The sequence below is a fragment of the Leguminivora glycinivorella genome, chromosome 26, assembly GCF_023078275.1.
Source record: "Leguminivora glycinivorella isolate SPB_JAAS2020 chromosome 26, LegGlyc_1.1, whole genome shotgun sequence".
In the NCBI taxonomy this organism is placed as follows: Eukaryota; Metazoa; Arthropoda; class Insecta; order Lepidoptera; family Tortricidae; genus Leguminivora; species Leguminivora glycinivorella.
Genome location: NC_062996.1, coordinates 10392718 through 10420293, shown reverse-complemented (window position 1 = coordinate 10420293; position 27576 = coordinate 10392718). Strand labels below are relative to the sequence as shown.

Here is a 27576-nt window from a genome sequence, read left to right as displayed (position 1 = left end):
CTTCATATATTTGTCTTTTCCGTTAATTACTTCAATCATTCGAATTTGGAATATCTTAGGGTTAAGAATGCGTACAATCTGACATGGAGTGTCGTATGTCTTACAGCTTAATCTAATCACCGACTAGAATGTTTTTCTTGATATTATTATTTATTTGGGAACTGTCGTGTCCCACTGCTGGGCAAAAGCCTCCCCACAATTCCTCGGATATCTATCCAGTGCTGTCTTAATAACCCTCCCTTGTAAAATACTTTACCATGCAATTATTTTTTGAAAGTGACAAAGATATTGAACACAGTGTCCACTTGTCCAGTCCAGTGCATAGTTGAGCCATACAATATATAAATGATTAAGCTAAGTAGAGTTCTTTCTATTTTTAGGACAACAAAACGAAGAATCAAATCAGGCTAACGAAGATATTACCGCAGTGGAAAACATTTATGATTCCCTGAAAAGCCGTGATGATTTGCTATGGCGCGCCAACCTGCGGAAGAACTTTAATATTGTCACCGCTATGACCACAATTTGCCCTTTCGCGTACAAAGCCAACGAGTTTCTATGCATTTTTTGCAAAGATACATTCTCCGATTCTGCAGAATTGAGGAAGCATAATCGTGATCGCCATGCTAACCTAAACAAATATCCCAAGCATTACTGTCTACCCGTTAAAATGGACTTCACAGCTGCATCGTGTAAAGTGTGTGCAGCTGACATTCCGAACTACGATACGCTAAAAAGCCACTTGGCAGAACACGGGAAAATCATCGACACAAAATATGGAGATACTATCTCGCCGTATTGCCTAGGTTCCGAGTCTCACGCCTGCCAGATATGTGAGAAACAGTTTCAAACATTCACGCGCTTACTTATACACATGGTAGAGCACACCGCTCGTTTTAAATGTCAAAAATGCGACCAAGGATTCTACACTCACGCTCAACATGTAACTCATATCACAGATTATGAATGTAGCACGCGTAAGAAGCCTCAGCCTGTAACTTCTATCCGACAAAACTCGTCTAAAGCGCGAAATAATAAGCCAGTTGATATCCATAGTTCATTGGATACAAATGAGGAATTTGAAGATATTCCTAGAACACAATCCAAAATAACTCAGAATTCTAAATTCAGAAAAAACGTTTCTATAATAATAACTACGACTACAGTCTACCCGTTTAAGCAGAGAAGGGGAGTTTTTCAATGTTTCTACTGTGACACTACGTCTCTAGACCCAGACGATTTTCGAAGCCACAACCGAGCTCAACATAATGATATTAAATCATGTCCAATACCATCTGATCTTAGAGAAGATCAGCGTTTAAGTATGGACTTTGAGGACGCTTCTTGCAAGCTTTGTTTGGCTGAGATTCCGGACTACCCTACGTTAAAGAGCCACTTAGCCGAACACGGCAAAATCTTAGACATCTCGCTTAGCAAGAGCCTGATTCCATACAAATTGAACAAAGACGAGATCGTGTGTCAAGTATGCAATAAAACCTACCAATCGATTTTCGTTCTCCGAAGGCACATGAACGTACATTTTGAAAATTTCATTTGTGATCAATGTGGCAAAGCTTTTAAAACTAAGAATCTAATTAACATCCATCGCCTCACTCATGAGAGCGGTGTGTATTCTTGCAAGGAATGCGACAAAACATTCCCATTACCTACGAGTCTAAATTACCACACGCGCAAAGTACACCTGCGCAAGGTAGCTGTGTACAGATGCAAAATTTGTAAAGAGGGATTCTCTAATCTCAGACATAGGTTGCTACACATGTCCCAAGTCCATGGCCACAAAATGCCGGAGTATCCCTGTCCGCACTGTGATAAAGTCTACGACATGTTCAACACTAGGAACAGACATATAAAAAGGAAACACTTAAAAGATAATAGATTCGCATGCACCTTGTGTGACATGAAGTTCTTTACCAATGGTGCGCTTCAAACTCATTTAGTTACACATACCGGCGAAAAGAAATTTCAGTGTGACATTTGCAAGAAGGCGTATGGCAGGCTTAAGACCCTGAGGGAACATATGCGGATTCATAATAACGACCGGCGCTTCGCCTGTGCTGTGTGTGGACTGACTTTTGTACAGAAGATCAGTATGAAGCAGCATATGAGAGTTCATCACCCAACGGAGTATAAACAAGAATTTGAGTCATGCTCATCATCTACCTGTTGAAATGTTACATTAGATATGGACTTAGTTGATGACAATGATGAATTAATGACTTCATTCTGATTGTTTTTTTTTTATATAATAAAGTGTCAGAATATTCTGATTTGAAATATATCGTTTTTTTAAGGCCACATTACATCGCCAGTTAAGCATTTTAAATGTTTTTCCTGATAACGCTTCTAACACACCATGTTATGTGTATTATTTAAAAGTGACGAAGCCATTGAATAAATAAATAAACAATTAAGCTAAGTAGAGTTCTTTCTATTTTTAGGACAGAACGAAGAAGCCAATCAGACTACGGCTGCAGCTGAAAATAACGAGGATATGACTGCAGCTGAAAATACTGAGGCTCTCGTATGGCGCGACTACTTCCTGCGTAACTTTAATACTGTCCTCGCCACGACCACGGCTTACCCATTCAAGTACAAGCCCAACCTAGACGGAACGATATTTGAATGTTATTATTGCCCTGCTGCGTTCTCCGACCCGGCAGAATTGAGGAACCACAATCGTGACCGTCATTTCCAAGTAGAAAATATTCCAAAACCAGGAAAATATAAACCCATTAAGATGGACTTCACAGCTGCATCGTGTAAGGTGTGCGCTGCTGATATTCCAAACTACTCTATTCTAAAAAGCCACTTGGCAGAACACGGTAAAGTCATAGATACCGAGCTTGGAGAAAGTATCTCGCCATATTGTCTGGGCTCAGAACCACTCACTTGCCAGCTATGCGAGAAACAGTTTGATAAATTTATGTCTTTAATTAGACATATGTTCGAGCACTCCGATTATCTCAGATGCAAAAAATGTTGTCAATCATTTAACTCTCACGCACAACTTGTAACTCATGTACGAGGAAATAAATGTGTCGAGTACACAAAGAAATCTCTTGATATCAAAAGTGCATTAAAAGATACAAGTAAGAAAATTGGAGATTCCGCTAAAGACGCCAACACAAAGGACAAGTTTGCTCAGTTAAGAAATAGCGTTTCTATGATAATAACCACGACTACAGTCTACCCTTTTAAGAATACAAAGGGCTTGTTTCAATGTTACTACTGTAAAACTACGTCTCTAGACCCTGACGAGATTCGAAGCCACAACCGAACTCAACATACTGAATTTAAATCATGGCCAATACGGACCAATCGCCAAATACCATCTGACGATAAGCATTTAAAAATGGACTTTGCGGATGCTTTCTGCAAGCTTTGTTTGGCTGAGGTTCCGGACTATCCTACGTTAAAGAGCCACTTAGCCGAACACGGCCAAATCCTAGACATCTCTCTTAGCAAGACCCTGATTCCATACAAATTGAACAAAGATGCTATCGTTTGTGCAATATGCAATACAAGCTACCAATCGTTTGTAGCTCTACACAGACACATGAGTGTACATTTTGCACGTAGCGTTTGTGACCAATGTGGCAAAGGTTTTAAAAGTAAGACGGCACTTAACGCCCATCGCCTCACTCATGAAAGTGGCGTGTTCACTTGCAAGGAGTGCGATAAAACGTACCCGTTCCTTTCACGTCTTCGTTCTCACACCGCTACAATGCACAAGCTAAAGAGGATATACAGATGCAGAATTTGTAATGAGAATTTTCCTAATTACAGAGTAAGGTTGATACACTTGTCCCAAGTCCATGGACATAAAATGCCGGAGTTCCCCTGCCCCTCCTGCAATAAGGTCTTCAATATACGCACCTTTTTGACCAAGCATATAAAAAGGAGCCACTTGCAAAAAATGAGTCACTTGAAACGAGATAAAATACACGCGTGCACCTTGTGTGACATGAAGTTTTCTACCAAAGCCTATCTTCGAAATCATTTAGTGAAACATAACGGCGAAAAAAAGTTTCAGTGTGATATTTGCAAGAAGGCGTATGCCAGGATGAAGACTCTGCGGGAACACTTGCGCATTCATAACGACGACCGGCGGTTCGCGTGTGCCGTGTGTGGACTCACCTTCATACAGAAGTGTAGTATGAAGCACCACATGAAGGCGCATCACCCCACGGAGTTTAAACAAGAATTTGAGTCATGCACATCATCTACCTGTTGAAATGTTAATTATGATTTAGATGGTCTTATTAATCTCTTTAATGCTACTATGAACCAATATCTACACAATATAGAAATGATTAAGTTTTTAGACAGAGTTATAACAAAAAATAATTTTGTCAACGTGACAGCCATCTGATATTTGATTTCAATTATTGTTAAGAGCGTTATAACATTTCGGCGTCGGGCGAAATTAGGTATTTTACCCGCCGCGCGAGCCCAATATGCCGACCCTTTCTAGCACGTCTTATCACTCGCTCGCACTACAATAATGGACAAAACAATCTTGATCCTTTCTATGGAATTTTGATAACAACCACAATCTACTATCTCGATATAAACTTTTGGTTTCTAATAAACATTATTTTGTACGAAAATACGAGAATATAGCGCGAAATAATATCAATTATGTTAAAATTTATTTAAAAAATTAAAGTAATAATTATAAAAGTAGATCCCATCCCAAATATTTGCTTTTGTTATATGATAAGTATTAGAGTAAAGTATAATTATATTAATATGATGATAAAATAAGACAAATACAATTCTAATTACTTCAAGGTGGTGCTCAGGGTCTGATGATGGAGCCAGATGGTGGTCACCAATACCAATGAACAATACGAGTATGAGTATACAACTTCGTGGTTTACATGTCATTCTAGCATTTTCACTTTCACATTTCAAGTGCATATACCACGAGTATAGGTTTTCGGGTGTGCTGATTTAAAAATAAATGACCGATTTGGAATCTGACATTGCTGACTGTCACTTTGACACAAAAGTCGTCATGGGTGTCGTAAAATAGGTTTTAGGAGGTGCTGATTCCAAAATTAATGGCCAATGTGGAATCTGACATTGCTGACTGTCACTTTGACACAAAAGTCGTCATGGGTGTCGTCAAATAGGTTTGCGGGGGTGCTGATTCCAAAATTAATGAACAATGTGGAATCTGACATTGCTGACTGTCACTTTGACACAAATTCGTCATGGGTGTCGTAAAATAGGTTTTAGGGGGTGCTGATTCCAAAATTAATGACCAATGTGGAATCTGACATTGCTGACTGTCACTTTGACACAAAAGTCGTCATGGGTGTCGTCAAATAGGTTTGCGGGGGTGCTGATTCCAAAATTAATGAACAATGTGGAATCTGACATTGCTGACTGTCACTTTGACACAAAAGTCGTCATGGGTGTCGTAAAATTGGTTTTAGGGGTGCTGATTCCAAAATTAATGACCAATGTGGAATCTAACATTGCTGACTGCCACTTTGACACAAAAGTCATCATGGGTGTCGTAAAATAGGTTTTAGGGGTGCTGATTCCAAAAATAATGACTAATGTGGAATCTAACATTGCTGACTGTCACTTTGACACAAAAGTCGTCATGGGTGTCGTCAAATAGGTTTCCGGAGGTGCTGATTTGAAAATTAATGACCGATTTGGAATCTTGACATTGCTGACTGTCACTTTGACACAAAAGTCGTCATGGGTGTCTTCAAAAAGGTTTCCGGGGGTGCTGATTCCAAAATTAACGACTATTTTGGAATCTCACAGTGCTAATTGTAATTTTGACACAAAAGGAATCATGGGTGTAGTCAAATAGTTTTTAGGGTGCACTGATTCCAAAATTAATGAAATGATTTAAAAAGTAATGACCGATTTGGAACCTGACATTGCACAGTACCCCTGGAAAGGAAACCTATTTGACGACACCCATAACGACTTTTATGTCAAAGTGACAGTCAGCAATGTCAGATTCCAAATTGATCATTAATATTGAGATCAGTACCCATGAAAACCTATTTGAAGACACCCATGATCGCTTTTGTGTCAAAGTGACAGTCAACAGTGTCAGATTCCAAATTGGTCATTAGTTTTCAAACACCTCCGGATACCTATTTGACGACACCCATGACGACTTTTGTGTCAAAGTGACAGTCAGCAATGTCAGATTCCAAATTGGTCACTAATTTTGGAATCAGCACCCCTAAAACCTATTTTACGACACCCATGACGACTTTTGTGTCAGAGTGACAGTCAGCAATGTCAGATTGAACATTAGTCATTAATTTTGGAATCAGCACCCCCTAAAACCTATTTTACGACACCCATGACGACTTTTGTGTCAGAGTGACAGTCAGCAATGTCAGATTGAACATTGGTCATTAATTTTGGAATCAGCACCCCTAAAACCTATTTTACGACACCCATGACGACTTTTGTGTCAAAGTGACAGTTAGCAATGTCAGATTCCACATTGGTCATTAATTTTGGAATCAGCACCCCTAAAACCTATTTTACGACACCCATGACGACTTTTGTGTCAAAGTGACAGTCAGCAATGTCAGATTCCAAATTGGTCATTAATTTTGGAATCAGCACCCCCTAAAACCTATTTTACGACACCCATGACGACTTTTGTGTCAGAGTGACAGTCAGCAATGTCAGATTCCACATTGGTCATTAATTTTGGAATCAGCACCCCCTAAAACCTATTTTACGACACCCATGACGACTTTTGTGTCAAAGTGACAGTCAGCAATGTCAGATTCCAAATTGGTCATTAATTTTGGAATCAGCACCCCCTAAAACCTATTTTACGACACCCATGACGACTTTTGTGTCAGAGTGACAGTCAGCAATGTCAGATTCCACATTGGTCATTAATTTTGGAATCAGCACCCCCTAAAACCTATTTTACGACACCCATGACGACTTTTGTGTCAAAGTGACAGTCAGCAATGTCAGATTCCAAATTGGTCATTCATTTTGGAATCAGCACCCCTAAAACCTATTTTACGACACCCATGACGACTTTTGTGTCAGAGTGACAGTCAGCAATGTCAGATTGAACATTAGTCATTAATTTTGGAATCAGCACCTCCTAAAACCTATTTTACGACACCCATGACGACTTTTGTGTCAAAGTGACAGTCAGCAATCTGAGGTACTACATATTCGTAATCTGAAAGTAATCAAGTCAATAATTTCAGTTATTTTGAATCGACTATGATTCCGAATTATTGGTAATAGTAATGATTGTATAGATGATTAGTGATTCCTTTACATGTAATGGTAATTTACCGTTTCACTTGATTACATTACAAGTAATCTGACACCCAGTAGTGTCAGATTACAAAGTAAAATCAAGTAATCGTGTAATCCGGAATCGATTACGATTGGTTGGTTGGTACTGGTGACCACCATCTGGCTCCATCATCAGACCCTGAGTACCACCTCTTGTCAAAGGTCTTGTTGAGACGAACCCAACGAGCCTAAACACGAAGTCGTTTACTTACATGGTTCACTGGTACTGGTGACCACCTTCTGACTCCATCATCAGATCCCGAGTACCATCTTGATGTGTCTTATCATCTTGACCGTATTGTAATTTTCACATTTTTATCATCACAACGTTGTAATACCTTAACATTTAAACATAACAAAGTATTACAAAAGCAAATATTTACGGATCTAGGATCAAATTCGTTGGTCGCTGTTTACACACACACAATGCGAGGATAGCCCGTGTAGAAACAAGGCGTCCGACCCACACAACAATAAATATTCTCGACGTTTGCGATGAAAACTCGGAGACCAAAGCGACATACGTCTTACCTCCTCGAGCTCCGGCGCGGCACTGAAATCGCAGGCGTCCGTCGCCGGTAAAATAGCGACAGGAAGGCTAGTTTTCAAAAAATTGGCAAAAAATCATGATAAAATATTATAACGACAAATGGATAACAGCAGTTTAAGCACATTGTGCAGATTATTTATATACTAAAATAACTTCGATAACATGTAGATTTTCGGAGAAATGATCACTTGTTTCGATGTATTTTCAAGACAAAATTGAGTTCGTTTTACTTTCAATTTCTCAATTTCAAAGGATTAAATGATAAATATTGTTTAATGGGCCTTAAGTACAAGATATTTGGAACTTAAATTTACCTCATTTATGAGAGTGATCTTATCAAATTGTACATAATAAGAGCTCCGAATTCTGTGCTTCACGCGGTTTTTCCTAAACGAGCATCAGAAAAACAATCATTACTAATTGAAAAAGCTTTTTTTTTCATATGTTTTTTATTTAACCGACAGTTAATAAGATGTTCTAACTGAAACAAGTACTTTCACTGTCTTTTAGTATGAGTAAAGTGTACAATTTTGTCGATAAATATTGTGCATTTTACAATATATCGCCTTTTTTTGTCATAGCGCTCTTAATATCCGATCGAACCACAGAACTTTATTTAGATAGAAGAAACAAGTTCATATATTTGTATAGGGGCCGAGCGTGTCAAATTTTGTACTGAAGTTGTTTCTTGCCTGTAATTTTAAATATGTCTCAGGCTCTTGATTGTTCATAATTTTTGTGTTGTTGCAATTGAATATCACGTAACGAGGCATTTTTTATGTTTTGATTGACTTCAACTTACAAAAATTGACGCCCGAAAGCTGCAAGCTGCGATTAAAGACGGACAACTCAGTGGATTTCACTGAGTTCATTTGACACGCTAAGTAGATACGGTTGCTTGATCTATGGTATATATGACATCTGTGGATCGAACACTGTAAAGAGAGAGGCTTCCCACAGACAGTCTTAAAAATTCATAATCTTAAAAAAAAATTGTATGCAATCTGACAGTTCAAACTGACACTGACAAGACACTGACAGATCTGTCAGTGTCAATTTGCATACAATTTTTTTTTAAGATTATGAATTTTTAAGACTGTCTGTGGGAAGCCAGAGCCAATAGTCTTTAAATCAAGTGTGTGGAAGAAGTTATGATATGTTTCTGACTTAACATGAATATATCAGAGAATTTTCAAAATTAGCGTAAGTTGTCAACAAAAATTTACTCACTGTCAGTTTTGTGGTGATAATTAAGCATAAAATTTAAATAAAAATATTGTTTTCGTGTTAGTTACATAAACTTTAAGCGATTATTTACATTCAGAATGTGTAAAAAGTAAAAGTTTAGACATTTTATGCTTAATTGTCGTCACAAAACTGACAACGAGTTAATTTGTGTTAACGACTTGCGCTAATTGGGGGGACCCAGATTCTGAAAATGCCCATCAACGACCACAACGAACAAAGTATTTGTGATCAATTCGGGAAAAGTTCGTGGCTTTGCAACCACACTCGTTCACATAATACCTTCTCCTTCTCCTATGTCGCATAATTAAGATTTATTTCGGTTCAGACTACGAAATAATAAATAGCAATTTCTTATTAAAATGTACACTTCTTCCTATCTTATTTTAAGTCTGTAATATTGCTCCCTACTTTAAATTCTGTACTAAAGTTTACTAGATATATTATGGTTGTTGCTAGTTGATGACAATGATTTCTTCAATAATTCTGATTGTAATTTTTTCATGTAATAAAATGTCGAAATATTCTGATTTGAAATATATCGTTCTTTTAAGTCCACATTCCATCGCCAGTTAAGCATTTTAAATGTTTTCCTGATAACGCTTCTAAAACACCATGTTATATTAAAGTGACGATGACGAAGACACAGAACAAATAAACAAGTAAGCTAAGTAGAGTTCTTTCTATTTTTAGGACAGAACGAAGAAGCCAATCAGGCTAACAAGGATACGACTGCAGCTAAAAATACTGAGGAGGAAAACCTGGCATGGCGCGAGTACCTCCTGAGTAACGTTAATACTATCGTCTCCACAACCACGGCTTACCCATTTAAGTACAGGCCCATCCTAAACGGAACGAAATTTCAATGTTATTATTGCCCTGATGCGTTCTCCGATCCGGCAGAATTGAGGAACCACAATCGTGACCGTCATTTCCAAGAAAAAATTCCAAAACCAAGAAAATATAAACCCATTAAGATAGACTTCACAGCTGCATCGTGTAAGGTGTGTGCTGCTGATATTCCAAACTACTCTATTCTAAAAAGCCATTTGACAGAACACGGTAGAGCCATAGATACCGAGCATGGAGAAAGCATCTCGCCATATTGTCTGGGCTCAGAACCACTCACTTGCCAGATTTGCGACAAACAGTTTAATAAATTTGTGTCATTAATTAGACATATGTTCGAGCACTCCGATTATCTCAGATGCAAAAATTGTTGTCAATCATTTGACTCTCACGCACAACTTGAAACTCATGTACGAGGAAATAAATGTGTCGAGTACGCAAAGAAATCTCTTGATATCAAAAGTGCATTAAAAGATACAAGTAAGAAAATTGCAGATTTCGGTGGAGACGCCAACAGAAAGGACAAATATGCTAAATTAAGAAATAGCGTTTCTATGATAATAAGCACGACCACAGTCTACCCTTTTAAGTATACAAGGGGCGCGTTTCAATGTTACTACTGCGACACTACGTCTCTAGACCCTGACGAGATTCGAAGCCACAACCGAACTCAACATAATGAATTTAAATCGTGGCCAATAAGCACCAATCTTCAAATATCATCTGACGATAAGCATTTAAAAATGGACTTTGAGGACGCTTCTTGCAAGCTTTGTTTGGCTGAGGTTCCGGACTATCCTACGTTAAAGAGCCACTTAGCCGAACACGGCAAAATCTTAGACATCTCCCTTAGCAAGAGCCTGATTCCATACAAATTGATCAAAGATGCTATCGTTTGTGCAATATGCAATAAAACCTACCAATCGTTTGTAGCTCTACACAGACACATGAGTGTACATTTTGCACGTAGCATTTGTGACCAATGTGGCAAAGGTTTTAAAAGTAAGATGTCACTTGACGCCCATCGCCTCACTCATGAAAGTGGCGTGTTCACTTGCAAGGAGTGCGATAAAACGTTCCCGATCCTTTCACGTCTTCATTATCACACTGTTAAAGTACACCGGCGAAAGACGACACGCACAGTATACAAATGCGTAATTTGTAAAAAGGATTTTCTTACTTACAGAACAAAGTTGATACACTTGTCCCTAGTGCATGGAAATAAAATGCCGGAGTTCCCCTGCCCCTCCTGCGATAAGGTCTTTAATGTACGCAGCAATTTGACCAACCATATAAAAATGAGTCACTTGAAACGAGATAAAATACACGCGTGCACCTTGTGTGACATGAAGTTTTCTGTCAAAGCCCATCTTCGGGATCATTTGGTGAAACATAACGGCGAAAAAAAGTTTCAGTGTGATATTTGTAAGAAGGCGTATGCCAGGTTTAAGACTCTGCGGGAACACATGCGCATTCATAACGACGACCGGCGGTTCGCGTGTGCCGTGTGTGGACTGACCTTCATACAGAAGTGTAGTATGAAGCACCACATGAAGGTGCATCACCCCACGGAGTTTAAACAAGAATTTGAGCCATGCTCATCATCTACCTGTTGAAATTTTAATTATGATTTAGATAGTCTTCCTAATCTCTTTAATGCTACTATGAACCAATGTCTACACAATATAGAAATGATTAAGTTTTTAGACAGAGTTCAAAAATTAATTTTATCAACGTAATTGACATCTGATAATAAAATTGATATCAATTATTGTTTATATCTGATCGAACACTGTAAAGAGAGAGCCAATAGTCTTTAAAATCAAAGAGTGTGGAAGAAGTTATGAGATGTTTCTGAGATTACTTACATAATACATATATCAGAGCATTTTGAAAATTTGGGACCGTAAGTTGTTATCAAAAATTTACTCACTGTCAGTTATGTGACGACAGTAAAATTAACCATAAAAGTTCAATAAAAATATGGTTTTCGTGTTAGTTGCATAAACTTTAAGCAATATTCTACATTCAGAATGTAAAAAAAAACTAAAATTTTAGACATTTTATGCTTAATTGTCGTCACAAAACTGACAGCGAATTAATTTTTGTTAACGACTTGCGCTAATTGGGGGGACCCAGATTCTGAAAATGCCCATCAACGACCACAACGAACAAAGTATTTGTGATCAATTCGTGAAAAAGTTCGTGGCTTTGCAACCACACTCGTTCACATAATACCTTCTCTTTCTTCTATGTCGCATAATTAAGATTTATTTCGGCTCAGACTACGAAATAATAAATAGCAATTTCTTATTAAAATGTACACTTCTTCCTCTCTTATTTTAAGTCTGTAATATTGCTCTTTACTTTAAGTTCTGTACTAAAGTTTACTAGATGGTAGTTGCTTAATTGATGACAATGATTACTTCAATAATTCTGATTGTATTTTTTCATGTAAATAAAATGTTGAAATATTCTGATTTGAAATATATCGTTCTTTTAAGTCCACATTCCATCGCCAGTTAGGCATTTTAAATGTTTTCCTGATAACGCTTCTAAAACACCATGTTAATATTAAAGTGACGATGACGAAGAAAAGAAATAAACAAGTAAGCTAAGTAGAGTTCTTTCTATTTTTAGGACAGAACGAAGAAGCCAATCAGGCTAACAAGGATACGACTGCAGCTGAAAATACTGAGGAGGAAAACCTGGCATGGCGCGAGTACCTCCTGAGTAACGCTAATGCTATCGTCTCCACAACCACGGCTTACCCATTTAAGTACAGGCCCATCCTAAACGGAACGAAATTTCAATGTTATTATTGCCCTGATGCGTTCTCCGATCCGGCAGAATTGAGGAACCACAATCGTGACCGTCATTTCCAAGTAAAAAAAATTCCAAAACCAAGGCATTATCAACCCATTAAGATGGACTTCGCAGCTGCATCGTGTAAGGTGTGCGCTGCTGATATTCCAAACTACTCTATTCTAAAAAGCCACTTGGCAGAACACGGTAGAGCCATAGATACCGAGCGTGGGGAAAGTATCTCGCCATATTGTCTGGGCTCAGAACCACACACTTGCCAGATATGCGAGAAAAAATTTAATAAATTTCCGAGTTTACTAAGACATATGTTAGAGCACTCAGTTTATCACAGATGCAAAAAATGTATCCAATCATTTACCTCTTACGCTGAGCTTGTAACTCATATTCGTAGCAAGCATGCAAATAAGTCGCTTGATATCAAAAGTGCATTAGAAGATACAGGTATGAAATCACCAGATCTTGTTAAGCACGCCGGCAGAAACACAAAATATGCTAAATTGAGAAATAGCGTTTCTATGATAATAACCACGACTACAGTCTACCCTTTTAGGTATACAAGGGGTTTGTTTCAATGTAACTACTGTGACATTAAGTCTCTTGACCCTGACGAAATTCGAAGCCATAACCGAGCTCAACATAATGATATTAAATTGTGTAAAAATCTTAGAGAAAGTCAGCTTTTAAAAATGGATTTTGCGGAGGCTTCTTGTAAGCTTTGTTTGGCTGGGATACCGGACTACCCTACATTAAAGAGCCACTTGGCTGAACACGGCAAAATCTTAGACATCTCGCTTAGCAATCGCCTGATTCCATACAAATTGAACAAAGATGTGATCATTTGTACAATATGCAATACAAGTTACCAATCTTTTGTAGCCCTACACAGACACATGAGTGTACATTTTGCACGTAGCATTTGTGACCAATGTGGCAAAGGTTTTAAAAATAAGACTCTACTTCATACCCATCGCCTCACTCATGAGAGTGGCGTATACCCTTGCAAGGAATGCGATAAAACGTTCCCGGCCCTTTCGCGTCTTCATTATCACACTGCTAAAGTACACCGGCGAAAGACGACACGCACAGTATACAAATGCGTAATTTGTAAAAAGGATTTTCCTACTTACAGAGCAAAGTTGATACACTTGTCCCAAGTCCATGGACATAAAATGCCGGAGTTCCCCTGCCCCTCCTGCGATAAGGTCTATAATATAAGCAGCAAATTGACCGACCATATAAAAACGAAACACATGAAACAAGATAAAACACACGCGTGCACCATCTGTGACATGAAGTTTTCTACCAAAGGTGGGCTTCGGGATCATTTGGTGAAACATAGCGGTGAAAGAAAGTTCCAGTGTGATATTTGCAAGAAGGCGTATGCCAGGTTTAAGACTCTGCGAGAACACATGCGCATTCATAACGACGACCGGCGGTTCGCGTGTGCCGTGTGTGGACTCACCTTCATACAGAAGTGTAGTATGAAGCACCACATGAAGGTGCATCACCCTACGGAGTATAAACAAGAATTTGAGTCAGACACATGATGTTAACTATTTCATTTTCATAGTTTCTTACCTCTACTTCAAACCAATGCCTATACGATTATTAAGTGTTTAGATAGAGTTATAATTATAACTAATTTTGTTAACGTATTAGATCTAATAAATTGTTCTCTCGATACAGCAGTTTTTGTAAATATCAAACCCATGCAACCTTTCTTAACCAGCCGTAGCTGAAGAAACAAATTAAAAGCAGTTATTGACTTTAAACGTATTGTTTAGAAAGTTTTTTCTGTTTTTAGGACGGGAAAGCGAAGAACCCATACAGGCTAAGAAAATGAGCGATGCAGAGCGCTGGCGCGCCAATTTAAGAGATAACGTTTCTTCTATTATATCTACAACTACTGCGTGTCCGTTCAAGTACAAAAAAGGACGATACCTTTGTTTCTTTTGTGTAGATGCATTTCAAGAAGCTGAAAAGCTTCGCGAACACCACCGAAATCAACATTATGACGAGACACAACTGCCTAAACTGAAAGCGTATGATCCAACAAAAGTGGATATAGCGGATGCTTCCTGCAAACTATGCTCAACGCAAATTACAGACTATGCCATGTTAAAAACTCACTTGGCAGAGCACGGCAAACAGTTAGTCACCACGAGCTCTGCGCAGGGCGAGACGGTGCTTCCTTTCAAAATGCTCAGAAACAGCCACGTCTGCCAACTGTGCGGCAAACCGTGCGAATCATTAATGAGGTTACTTAATCACATGCATTCACACTCCACTCGTCATGTGTGCGATAAATGCGGAAGTAGATTTAGGACTTCGGTCCAGCTGGCCAATCATCTCCGAATGAAAGAGTGCGGTACATATAAAAAGGATTCCGTTGAGGCAGACGATGCGGATGACCGATCCGCCGGTGAACAAAGACGCATTACTCTAATAAATAACCTTTCAATTATTATAACGATGACAACAGTCCAGCCATTCCGATTTGACAAAGGAGTTTATCTCTGTTACTACTGCAAAGAAACTTTCACTGAACCGGCGGTACTCCGACAACACAATCGCGAACAACACACTGAAGTTAAAAAAATACCCAAATATTACGAACCCGCTAAAGCTGATTTTGTTGACGCGTCGTGCAAGATTTGCTTGAAAGAAGTTCCTGATAATCAGACATTGAAAGCCCACCTGGCTGAACATGGAAAGGAATTGGATATGACTTACGGCGAGAGCGTTATCCCTTACAACTTAAACAGTTCTTCTGAGCATGTCTGCCAAATTTGCGGAAAGAAGTATGAAACGTTTGTAGGCTTACACAGGCATATGAATGAACATTATGATAGCTACATATGCGATCAATGCGGGAAGAAGTTTATCACTTCCCGGCAAATGATCAGGCACGCTAGCATCCACGATACTCAGGAACAAGGCCTGTTCCCTTGCAAGAATTGCGATCAGACATTCACAATCCGCTCTCATCTCGCTTCGCACATTACCAAAGAACATAAACCCAGAGAGCGGAACAAATGCCCGATTTGCAACGAGAAATTCGCGTTTTACGGACAGAGATTGAAACACCTTCGCACTGTCCACGATCAGAAAACCGCCGATTATCCTTGTCCTTCATGTGACAAGGTGTTCGATCTGAGTAGCAAAAGATCTGAACATATAAGGGCTCAGCACTTGCAAATGAAAAGACACGAGTGTCAAGTCTGTGGCATGAAGTTCTTTAGTAAGACAGGGCTGGACGCTCATTCAGTTAAACACGGCGGTGAGAGGAAGTTCCAGTGTGAAGTGTGCAGTAAAGCGTACGCTCGTTTGAAAACGTTGAGGGAACATATGAGGATTCACAACAACGACAGGCGGTTTACTTGCTCCGCGTGTGGGCAGGCCTTTGTGCAGAAGTGTAGCATGAAACATCATATTAAAGTTCATCATCCTACGCTTCTGAAAGATGAAATCGAATCGTAATAGGTATAATTACATTGTTATATGAGTAAATAATTTCAATACATATTATTAAATCAGATATAAATGCGTTTGGTTAATTTTCTGTTCATAATTACTTTTTTCAACTAGGTATGAATAAATAAAACTTAGCTCCTGAAATATTTATTACCAATCAAAGTGATGCTCCTTGCAAAATGCAAAGTGTTTTGCGCTAGGTGCCCAATGTTCTATATAAAAGATAAAATTCAAAGTCGATTCTTTTAACATGTGGATCGTCTTGAACTTAATGAACTCAAATCTGCACGTTAAATGATATAGGTTTAAGTGCATCGTGCTTCTGAACCGGTATGTCTAAATTGTCATCGCGCTCAAAATGCATGCAATCAATGATTATCTGGAAGTCATGGACGTTTTTCTCATTTCTAGGTGATGAGACCTCACCCACCGACAGTGAGAAACAGATTGCTGGCTTGAAAACCGGCGGAATTAAAGAAAACGAAGACAAAATTAAAAAATCGAATGTCGATGTCGACGACCTGAAAGCTAGGAAAAAGAACGCCACAATGTTACTACAATTCACAAAAATATGCCCGTTCCGATGGATGAAGAATTTATACTTGTGTTTTTACTGTGATAGCCAATTTAACGATCCAACATGGCTGCGGACACATAATGAAAATGAACATTGCGACAAAACTGCTGCACAAGTTAGATGTGCTCTCTCAAAACTGAAGAAATATGAACTTGCCAAAGCAGATGTGACTAACACCGGATGCGCTATTTGCGACGATGTTGTAACTGATTTGAATGAGTTAAAAAAGCACCTGCTAGAAAAACATAACAAAAGCATTGACCCGAAATCGAATGATGGTATTCTCCCATTTAAGGTGAGGAAAGATGAGTTCAAATGCGCAATTTGCTCCGAAACGTTCGCTGAATTTAAAAGTTTAAACCAGCACATGAACGTACACTTTCAGAATTTTATATGTGAGCAGTGCGGAACAGGTTTCATTACCCCAGAGCGTTTGAGGACGCACTCTTTCTCTCACGAGACGGGCTCTTTCCCCTGTGACGCTTGTGAAAAAGTTTTTCGATCCACAAATGCCAAGAACGAACATTACGCACTCGTTCACATGCGGGTGAAAAGGCACCGTTGCCCTCACTGCCCGGAGACTTTTAGGAATTACTTCCAAAGAAATAAACACGTTTCTTCAATCCACGGTCTGAAACTTAAAGAGTTTAAGTGTAATTTGTGTCCTAAAGTGTTCACACTAAGTGGGAAGCTAGGGGTTCACATCAGGACGGTGCATTTGAAGCTCAAACGGCATGCCTGCGAGGTGTGTGAATGGAAGTTTTATTCCAAATCTGAGCTGAAGGAGCATATGATCCGTCACGGAGGAGAGAGGAAACATCAGTGCTCAGTGTGCAAAAAGTCCTATGCTAGGAAATATACTTTACGGGAACATATGCGTATACACGAGGATGACAGAAGATTCGTTTGTGCGACTTGCGGGGAGTCATTTGTGCAAAACTGTAGTTTGAAACATCACGTGAAAGTACACCATCCGGTTAAATATGAATTCATGTCATGAGAAAGGCTTATAACCTTGCCATATTAGGATAATAAGTGGTTGTTCCATTATTAAGTTTTTTACTGAACATAATATGAAATATGACTATTTTGACGAAATAAATAATATCAATACAGTTTAATTTTGTCTCAAGTCTTCACTGTCCTTTAAGTTTATCTATAAGAAGCTAAACTGGGAACTGGTTATATTTTAACACTGCACCTGCGTTTACATTTGATCACAGAATAAGTAATAGCTAATATGCATGAATGTGTTGACGTCGTGATACAAGTGCGAATTTTCTGTTTTCTAGGATCCGACTCGCCAATATTACCGGAAATACAGAAGCAGAAAAGGATCGTGCCCTTATTCCAAGTGGCATACGACCGCAGCTTATGTAGGCCGCTGGGTACGATAGCGGACTTGGATAAACTTGTCCTAAAACTCAAGTCCGCAGAGGCAGAGTATTACCCTCCGACGACTTCGAGGGATTACACTCCATCCCGTAGTCCGTCCCCTGTATCGAATGGCGGACACACCACACCTCCTCAAAACGCGGTTGTAGGAAACTTAGATCCGCCCGCTGAAGTGCTCATCCCTCAAAAAACCAAAAAGCGACCCGATATTCGACAAAATGCATTAACAGTCTTCGAAAACTCGACAGTGTACCCCTTCATATACGGAAACAACAAGTTCAAATGTTTCGTTTGTTCACAACCGTTCCTAGAAACTGTTGAATTGAGTAGTCACATGCAGGAGAGCCATGGATTTAGCGCGTTGAAAAGACTGGTCAACAACCGACGAGAGAATGTACTGAAAGTAGACGTTAGTGATATGGCGTGCAAAATCTGTTCCCTGCGGCCTAAATCTTTAGCGGAACTAAAGCATCACTTGAAGGAAGCACATCAGAAACCAATAGACCCCGAATTGAAAGATAATATGATACCTTTTAAACTGGACGGACGAGAGGGTTCCTACAAATGTGTGATGTGCGAGGAGGAATTCATTAAAGTCCGAATACTGGTCATACATATGAGTGTGCACTTCAATAACTATAGCTGTGAAATTTGCGGCTCTGGCTTCATGACACTACGTTTATTAAAGAAGCACCTTGAAGTGCACGAGAACGGTAGCTTTCCTTGCGACCGCTGTAGCAAAGTCTTCACTACACCTCATAAACGCTCTCTTCACATTCGAGGTGTGCATTTAAAACAATATCCAAGACGATGTCCCATATGCCCAGAGAGATTCAATTCTAATTATAGACGAACTATCCATTTACAAGACGTGCATAATCAGTCGACTCGCGTCCATAAATGCGAGACTTGCGGACGAGCTTTCAATCTCAAATATCATTTAATATGTCACACCCGCTCTGTGCACCTTCAGGAAAGGAACCAGCAATGTGACATCTGCCATCAAAGGTTCTGCAATAAGGAGACTTTGAAACGCCACATGGTCATTCACACGGGGGAGAAAAACTATAAATGTGAAGTGTGCGGTATGGCGTTTTTAAGAAGAAAGAACTTGAAAGACCATCTTAGATTACATGAAAGTGTGCTTCAAGCGTAAAACTATAATAAGACTAGAGATCTGTTTATTTTTGACATTCGCTGATCTGTATTATATTTATTTGTATAAAATGAATTCACACGCACAAATGTATAATTTTATTTTGTAATAAATAGTTTAATACACAATTACGTTTTGTTTTTCTTCTAGGGATCATCCAAGAGAGCCAGTCGTCTATCGTACTAAAAGATGACGACGGCAACGACATAAAGCTTACCCTTCTGAAGACACCAATCGATATTGATGATTTGGAATGCATAGACGAACACGACGAAAATAAAATTAAACCAAAGAAACAAAATAAGTTTATAAATAATGTTAAAATAAGTAAATCATTCAACGACGATAAGAATAACTTAACAATATTAAAAGATCCAATTTGTCTTGACGATATACAATGGAATGATCATACAGAGGGCGAAGAAGCTACGGTCACATTTAACGTAAAAACTTTTCAACGTCCTTACCTTTATAAGCCACCGCTCAAAAAGCGCGCTGCACCCTTAAAATGCGAAGGCTGGAAGACAAATGCTTTAACCATATTCGAAAACTCATACGTGTACCCATTTATACATGCAAGTAACAAGTACAAATGTTTTATTTGTTCTAGAACATTTTTAGATGCAATCTTACTTAAACATCACACAATTGACGAACATTCTGCAGAAGACCTGAAAACAGAAATGATTAACAGAGTTCGTGAGAAAAACATCAAGGTGGATGTTAGTTGCTTAGAATGTAAATTGTGTCCAGAGATTCTACCTGACTTACAAGCTTTGAAAGTACATTTAAAACATCACGGAAAAGAAGTTGACGTTGAAATGAATGATAATATTATACCATTCAAATTGGGGGGGAAAACTTTTGACTGTCAAATATGTGGTGAAACTTACGTCAAATTAAGGCTGCTTATAATTCACATGAGTAAGCACTTCAACAATTTCAGCTGTGATATTTGCGGTTCCGTGTTTATATCGATGAATCTTCTCAAACGCCATTTACAAATCCACGAGCAAGGCAACTTTCCTTGCAATAAATGCGACAAAGTATTCAGTAACGCCGCTAAAAGGACGTTACACGTACGAGGTGTACATAAAAAGCAACATCCAAGAAGATGCCCAATATGTCCAGAGAGATTTAACTCGGACTATCAGAGAACAAAACATTTGCGAATCGTGCACAACCAAAGCACAGGTTTATTTAGATGCGAGACATGCGGAAGAGAATATGATTTGAAATATCACCTGCTACTCCATATAAGATCAGTTCACCTACAAGAGCGTAATCATGAATGTAGCGTGTGCCACGCTAGATTCTTCTCAAAATACTGTCTCTCTAGACACATGGTGATACATTCTGGAGAAAAGAGCTTCAAATGCAATATTTGCGGAAAAGCTTATGCGAGGATGAAGAATTTAAGAGAGCACTCCAGGTCTCACGATCTTGGAGTATCGTGTACTGTATGTGGAATGAATTGCTGTGATAGTGAAGCGCTTGTTGCCCACATAAACAGTTTTCACAGTGTAACATAACATACAGAAACAATGTAGAAAAAAATAAACACCATGCTTATATTTACACAAGTCTTATTCTAAGATAAAAGGAATTAGCCTAACTTATTCTGCATTCATATTTGTAAAAACACGGTGGTTATAATGATTCGAACAAACTATATAGTGCACTTTCCCTAATTATTGGTTTAGTTTAGAGTAGGTACCTATTCGTAAAACTCATGAAACAAAAATTGGGTTCCTTTTTCACCACTCCTGTCCAAAGATGCTGAACAAAGGTTAGTTTATTTTGCACGTGAATATCAGTTTTTCTTTCCGACCTGTCGGTTTAATAGGCAAATTTTCTTCCCCAGGATTACCGGCAAGTCATCGATCCGGGCCACGGACGAGTATCTGGCAAATGACCATATCGGAACGGCAGAACGCCGCCACTTTCCTAGAGTTCACTACTATCAAGCCCTTCTTTTACCAGCAGGCTAATTTCAAGTGCTTCTACTGTAACGAAGTCTTCCCAGAGATCCACTCTGTGTTACAACACACAGCGTTCCACGTCACACCAGAAAGGTGCTGCTTACTCAAACAGTATTTACGAAAAGGGAAACGGGTTATAAAAGTTGATATTTCAGGTCTAAAATGCAAGCTTTGCGAACAAAAGTATTCAGACTTGGACGATATAAGAAAACATTTAACAGCGGCGCATAAGAAGGAATTCAACACAGCAGGAAACGGTCTCATGGCGTATGATCTAAGTACAAATAACGGCCTCTTATCCTGTCACAAGTGCTCTAAAACCTTCAACTCTTTCTTCCTTCTCAATAGGCATATGAACGTTCATTTCAGCGTCGTTTGCGAAACTTGCGGCCTCGGCTTCATGTCTCACCAACGCCTTATCAACCATAGGATAGTCCATCAAAACGGTGTCCACAAATGCGACAAATGCCAAGAAGTATTCACCACTAAGTTAAAACTACGTTACCACTTATTTAAAAAACATGAAGTCACCAATGCAAAGAAGATAAAGCCTTTAAAATGTCCTCATTGCTTGGAAAGGTTCGCTGAGCATTATCGTAAAATGACACATCTGAAAGAAGCGCACGGAATCACCTTTTCTTTCGAGTGCCAGATGTGTAAAGCAGTTTTTCCGACAAGAAGAGCTTTGACGGAACATACAACTAAGTTACACACGCAAAAAATCCAGTGCAAGATTTGCGGGAAATGCTTTGGGACAAAATCCTTGTTGAAGATGCATATGAGAGGTCATACGGGGGAGAGGAATTTCTTCTGCTCGATATGTCAGAAGGCTTACATGCACGAGAGGACGCTGAGACAGCACATGAGGGTTCACGGGCCTGTGTGGAAGTTCTCGTGCTCTGAATGCGGCAGCGGCTTCCATAATAGGAACGATTACAACAAGCATATGAAGCAGTGGCATCCTCAGTGGCAGTTTAAGACTATTGTCAAAAATTTTGGATCTGAACTCATGAGCTGAAAGGAATAAAGAGGAAGTAAAAATTTGATTAGATGCTTTAAAATAATCACTCTTATAATTGTGATCAAACTGATAGATTACGAAGTATATTTCTAAACAAAGACTTTACCTACTATTATATTTTAATATTTAGTGCCATATTAATAACCGTTTTTAAATGCTTAAACAGAAATCACTGCGATCATTGGCATAATATTCGCTGATAATTTATTACGTACACTACTTAAATTCGAGTTTTAAATTATTTTTAAATTGATTGAATGACACAATTGCAACGTGCATAATTTAAAGACTAAGTGACGTATAAGCTTTAATAATTATTTTAGTGATCTAAGTAGTAAGTTTTTACAGACTATCAATAACCAAATCATACTTAGTGCAAATAAAGTTGATATTTTATGACCTACAATTAATTGCCTTAATTTATATCGTCATCGGCATTGTTCATCTGCAGATTAACAATATTAGCTTAAATGTTGAAAGGAAACGGTTCAACTGCAACCTGCATAACAAAAGTAGGTATCCACACTTGGTTTGTGCATTGCATGTTGTGATTTTGAGCACTAAGAGGATTGGAGGAAACATTCAAACTGACCTTTGTTCCCTCAGGCCTGGACCCTCGGCAAGGAGCCATCACCAGTATTTGGGAGATGACGGTGTCCGAGCGACAGAACGCGGCCGTCTTCCTAGAACACACCACCGTCCGACCCTTCGTCTACTGCCGCTACTTTTTCAAGTGCTTCTTCTGCCACGAACACTACTCCGAAATCAACGCATTACTACAACACACAGACACCCACGAAATACCTAAAACAGACAACATTTTGAAGGAGCTACTCCCGAAAGGGAAACGAACAGTTAAAGTGGATATATCAGCACTGAAATGCAGAATTTGTAATGAAAACTTCAGTGATTTAGACAAAATTCGCGAACATCTAACAGATAAACACAATAAAGAGTTTACCAAGTCTGGAAATGGATTAGTTGCTTATAACTTGACTGTAACCAACGGACAGTTTTCTTGTCACATATGCAGCAAAATTTTTCAGACATTCATACTTCTGAACCGACATATGAATGTTCACTTTAGTAATGCGATCTGTGAAACATGTGGAGTCGGATTTATGACACATCAGCGGCTGATGCAGCATAAGGAGATACATTTACCAGGAGGCTACCCTTGTGAGAAGTGCAAAAAGGTATACACAACTAGCTCCAACTTAAAGTATCATATAGAAAAAGCTCATGAAGGTTCGACTAGGATGAGAATGCTCCGATGCCCACATTGCCCGGAAAGATTCTTCGAACATTTCCGAAAACTGCGGCATTTGAAAGAAGCCCACGGAATAACCTTCACTTTTGAATGTGAGACTTGTAAATCCACCTTTCCAAGCCGTCGAGCTTTAACGATGCACACGAATAAGTTTCATACGCAAAAAACTCAATGCGAAATATGCAAGAAGAGTTTCAGCTGCCGCACGACGTTGAAGAAACACATGGTATCTCACACTGGGGAGAGAAATTTTGTATGCAACTTGTGTCAGAAAGCATACAGACATCAGAAAAGCTTGAAGCAACATATGAGGACGCATTTACAAGGGGATGATTATAATAAATTCATGTGTGCAGAATGTGGGGCTGGTTTTCCGAACCGAAACGATTTTAACAAGCACGTTAAGGAGTGGCATCCGCGGTGTTTCTTTAATTTTACCGTGAACTAAACCGTTATAGAGGGAAACATATTGTATTTTTGTAAAAGAACTAGTCAGTTAACTACCTCTCGAAATATTGCAACGAAATATGAATTGTACCGTTACACACAATCTCAAAAGGTGACATGCCTATAATGCCTATGATCTCTTAGCAATAAAGATTTAAGTTTTAAGTAATTTCAGAGTTTCTTTTCTTCTATGTTACCCTACGCCATTAGATAAGATGAAAGTCCAACCAACATTGGCAGTAGCAAGATCCAGGTAATATTACATTTATAATAATTTAACTAAGATTAACTCAATTTGTCAATATCATTAAACGTGATATCTTTCTTCCACAGACGATAGACCAAGCATAAAAACAAGCGTGTGGCAAATGACGCTACCAGAAAGGAAAAACGCAGCTACATTCATTCAATACACCACAGTCAGGCCCTTCATATTCATGGGAACTTGTTTCAAGTGCTTCTACTGCGCTGAATATTTCTCCAAACTTCCTGCTTTACTTGACCACACCAGCAACCACGAAATCCCTGAAGAATCAGAACTCTTAGAGAAATACGTTCACAAAGAAAAGAGGGTCTTACAAGTCGATATATCAGATCTACACTGCCGTTTATGTAGTTTAAAATATCATGATCTTCAAACGGTTAAAGAGCATCTACAAAATCAACACGAAAAGCCTTTCTATCCGGCCAGCAATGGCATGACTGAGTACAACATGGAATTAAAGAACGGTGCCTTCGTATGTCACATCTGTGACAACGATTTTCACACATTCTCTCTACTTAACTCTCACATGAATTGTCATGTTGGCAAAGTGGTCTGCGAGACATGTGGAGCCGGTTTCTTGAACAAATACTTCCTTTTAAAACACAAAGAAACTCACCTAGATAATAAATTTAATTGTAAGGAATGTACGGCCGTATTCGGCAAGAAGAGTCAGCTGAAATACCACACTAAAATCATTCACAAAGGTCAAGAGAGAGTCAAACCTAAAAAATGTCCACAGTGCGATGAAACATTTAAGGAACATTACAGTAAAGTGATCCATCTTAAAGAAGTCCATGGAGTTTCGCAGACATATGAATGCCATATTTGCAAAGCTAAGTTCACATCGCGATGGGCGATCACTCAGCATACAACTAGATACCATACGGAAAAATATAAATGCGAGATTTGCTCTAAATGCTTCAGCATAGAATCGAAGTTAAAGCAGCATATGCGGGGACATACTGGTGAACGGAACTTCATATGCCCGATATGCAAAAACGCATATATGCATAAAATGACGTTGCGAAAACATATGCGTAGTCATAATGCAGCTTATAAGTTTGTGTGTGCAGAATGTGGTGCAGGCTTTCAAAATAAGAATGACTTTGTCAAACATACGAAGCAGTGGCATGCGTCGTCTAGCAATGTTATAGTTCGATGAAAAATATTGGCAGATGTAGTGTAGTACATGTAATGACTGAAAAATATTACCTACCACTTATTTAACCAGAAAGAAGAGATACCAAAACCTATACTTTGAATTCGGAAGCAGCAACATATGATGACAACCTGACATACAAACACAGAAGGAAGTCCTTTACAGGTGAAATTGGGTATGGGAAATGAGATGGCACTGATGGATGACTTACAAAAACACATTTGAAAGCAGGCTCCTAAAATTAGTCTGGAACTTAATAGGACAAGAACCCTCAACCGGTTATAATTGCGAAACTTTGTAGAGTTGGAGTCAATAAAAAATGTAACAATACCTTAGATTTTTAATTACGAATAGTTATTAGGATAAGACTTCTCTTAACGTCTATGAAAAGGTATATATATTCCAGCTTTGCTTTTTTTTATAATTTCTGTGTAGGATAGTATAATAAGTTGCATGTCGTGATTCAATGTTTTGGCCTTTAAGAACATCTTAAAGTGTTGTCAACCATCACTCAAGAGCTGGTTCAGCTATCAATTAAACCTGAATATTTTCTTCCACAGGCGAGTCAATATCAGAAACGAGTATCTGGCAAATGACAGTGCCGGAGCGCAAAAACGCGGCCTCCTTCATAATGTACACCACCGTCCGACCTTTCATATTCATGGGATCTAGCTTCAAATGCTTCTACTGCATGGAGTACCACTCAGAACTGCCAGTTCTACTGCAGCACACGTCAGCACATGAGATTACAGACAATTTCAAGGTTATATTAGAGAAATATGTCCATAAAGGAAAGAGGACGTTACAAGTCGACATATCTGATTTAAGATGCCGTCTGTGCAACCAAAGATACACCAATTTAAATGCCGTAAGAGAACATTTAGAGACAGAACATAAGAAGGAATTTTTCCCCGCGTTGAACGGCATGACTGAATACTTTATGGAGTTGAAAAATGGTTTCTTCATCTGCCACATTTGCGATGGCGAATTCCATTCGTTTCCACTTTTAAATTCTCACATGAATTGCCATGTAGGGAAAGTCGTTTGCGAGAGCTGTGGTGCTGGATTTTTAAACCAACATTTCTTGATGAAGCATAAAGAAACTCACTTCAATATTAAGTTCAATTGTAAGCACTGCGACTCTGTTTTCTCTAAGAAAAGTCAGCTGAAATACCATACAGAAATTATACACAAGGGAAAAGCTAGGGTAACACCGAAAAAATGTCCTCAATGTGACTTAACCTTCAAAGAGCATTACAGTAAGATGATACATTTGAAAGAAGTTCACGGTATCATTAAGACATTCTCCTGCCATCTCTGCAAAGCTACCTTCACTACTCGTCGAGCAATAACGCAACATACAACAAGATTTCACACGGAGAAGTTTAAATGCGAAGTTTGTTCGAAATGCTTCAGCATAGAGTCTAAATTGAAGCAGCATATGCTCGGACATACTGGAGAGAGGAACTTTATATGCCCGATATGCAAGAATGCTTACATGCATAAGATGACGCTTCGCAAGCATATGCGTAGTCACAGCGCCGCATATAAGTTAGTGTGTTCGGAATGTGGTGCTGGTTTCCAGAATAAGAATGATTATGTTAAACATTCGAAACAGTGGCATGCTAGCTATGGAGAGACGGTAAGGGGCGGAACACTTAGGAATGCAGTAGTCGTATAAAGATGGTGGCGATCTCTTAATTTAATTCTCTAATTTGTAAATAAAATATAGGTACTAAATTATATGTAAATAAAATTGACGCTTATTTATTAACATATTTTGTATTTTAATTTTTTCTCTATGACAACTATAGAACCAAATCTTGGCACTAAAAAAGCCGGCAAACTTGAAAAATGTAGGGCTCTGCCTCTGCGGCCAATTTATTTCATGAAACGCGTCCTTCCTAAACCTTAACGTTGCAACTCGTAGTGGCGAGATGATCGACGAGCCATTAAACTTACAAATCGACTGCCAAGATTTGGTTGGCCGACTGTACACTTGCTAATACACAACAAAAA

The 27576-nt window shown here is 38.8% G+C and overlaps 1 protein-coding gene across 11 annotated transcripts in view; it reads left to right on the top strand.

Moving 5' to 3' along the window:
- Positions 1–27316, top strand: part of LOC125239635 (gastrula zinc finger protein XlCGF26.1-like) — an 80540-nt gene extending 53224 nt beyond the window's left edge. Inside the window, exon 5 of one of the 11 annotated variants that reach the window (XM_048147264.1) lies at positions 26118–27316. In XM_048147264.1, coding sequence (XP_048003221.1) covers positions 26118–27238 — 1121 coding nt within the window. In that variant the 3' untranslated portion in view covers positions 27239–27316. The other 10 variants (XM_048147269.1, XM_048147268.1, XM_048147263.1 and 7 more) reach the window with 10 other exon arrangements.
- Positions 27317–27576: the final 260 nt, after the last annotated feature.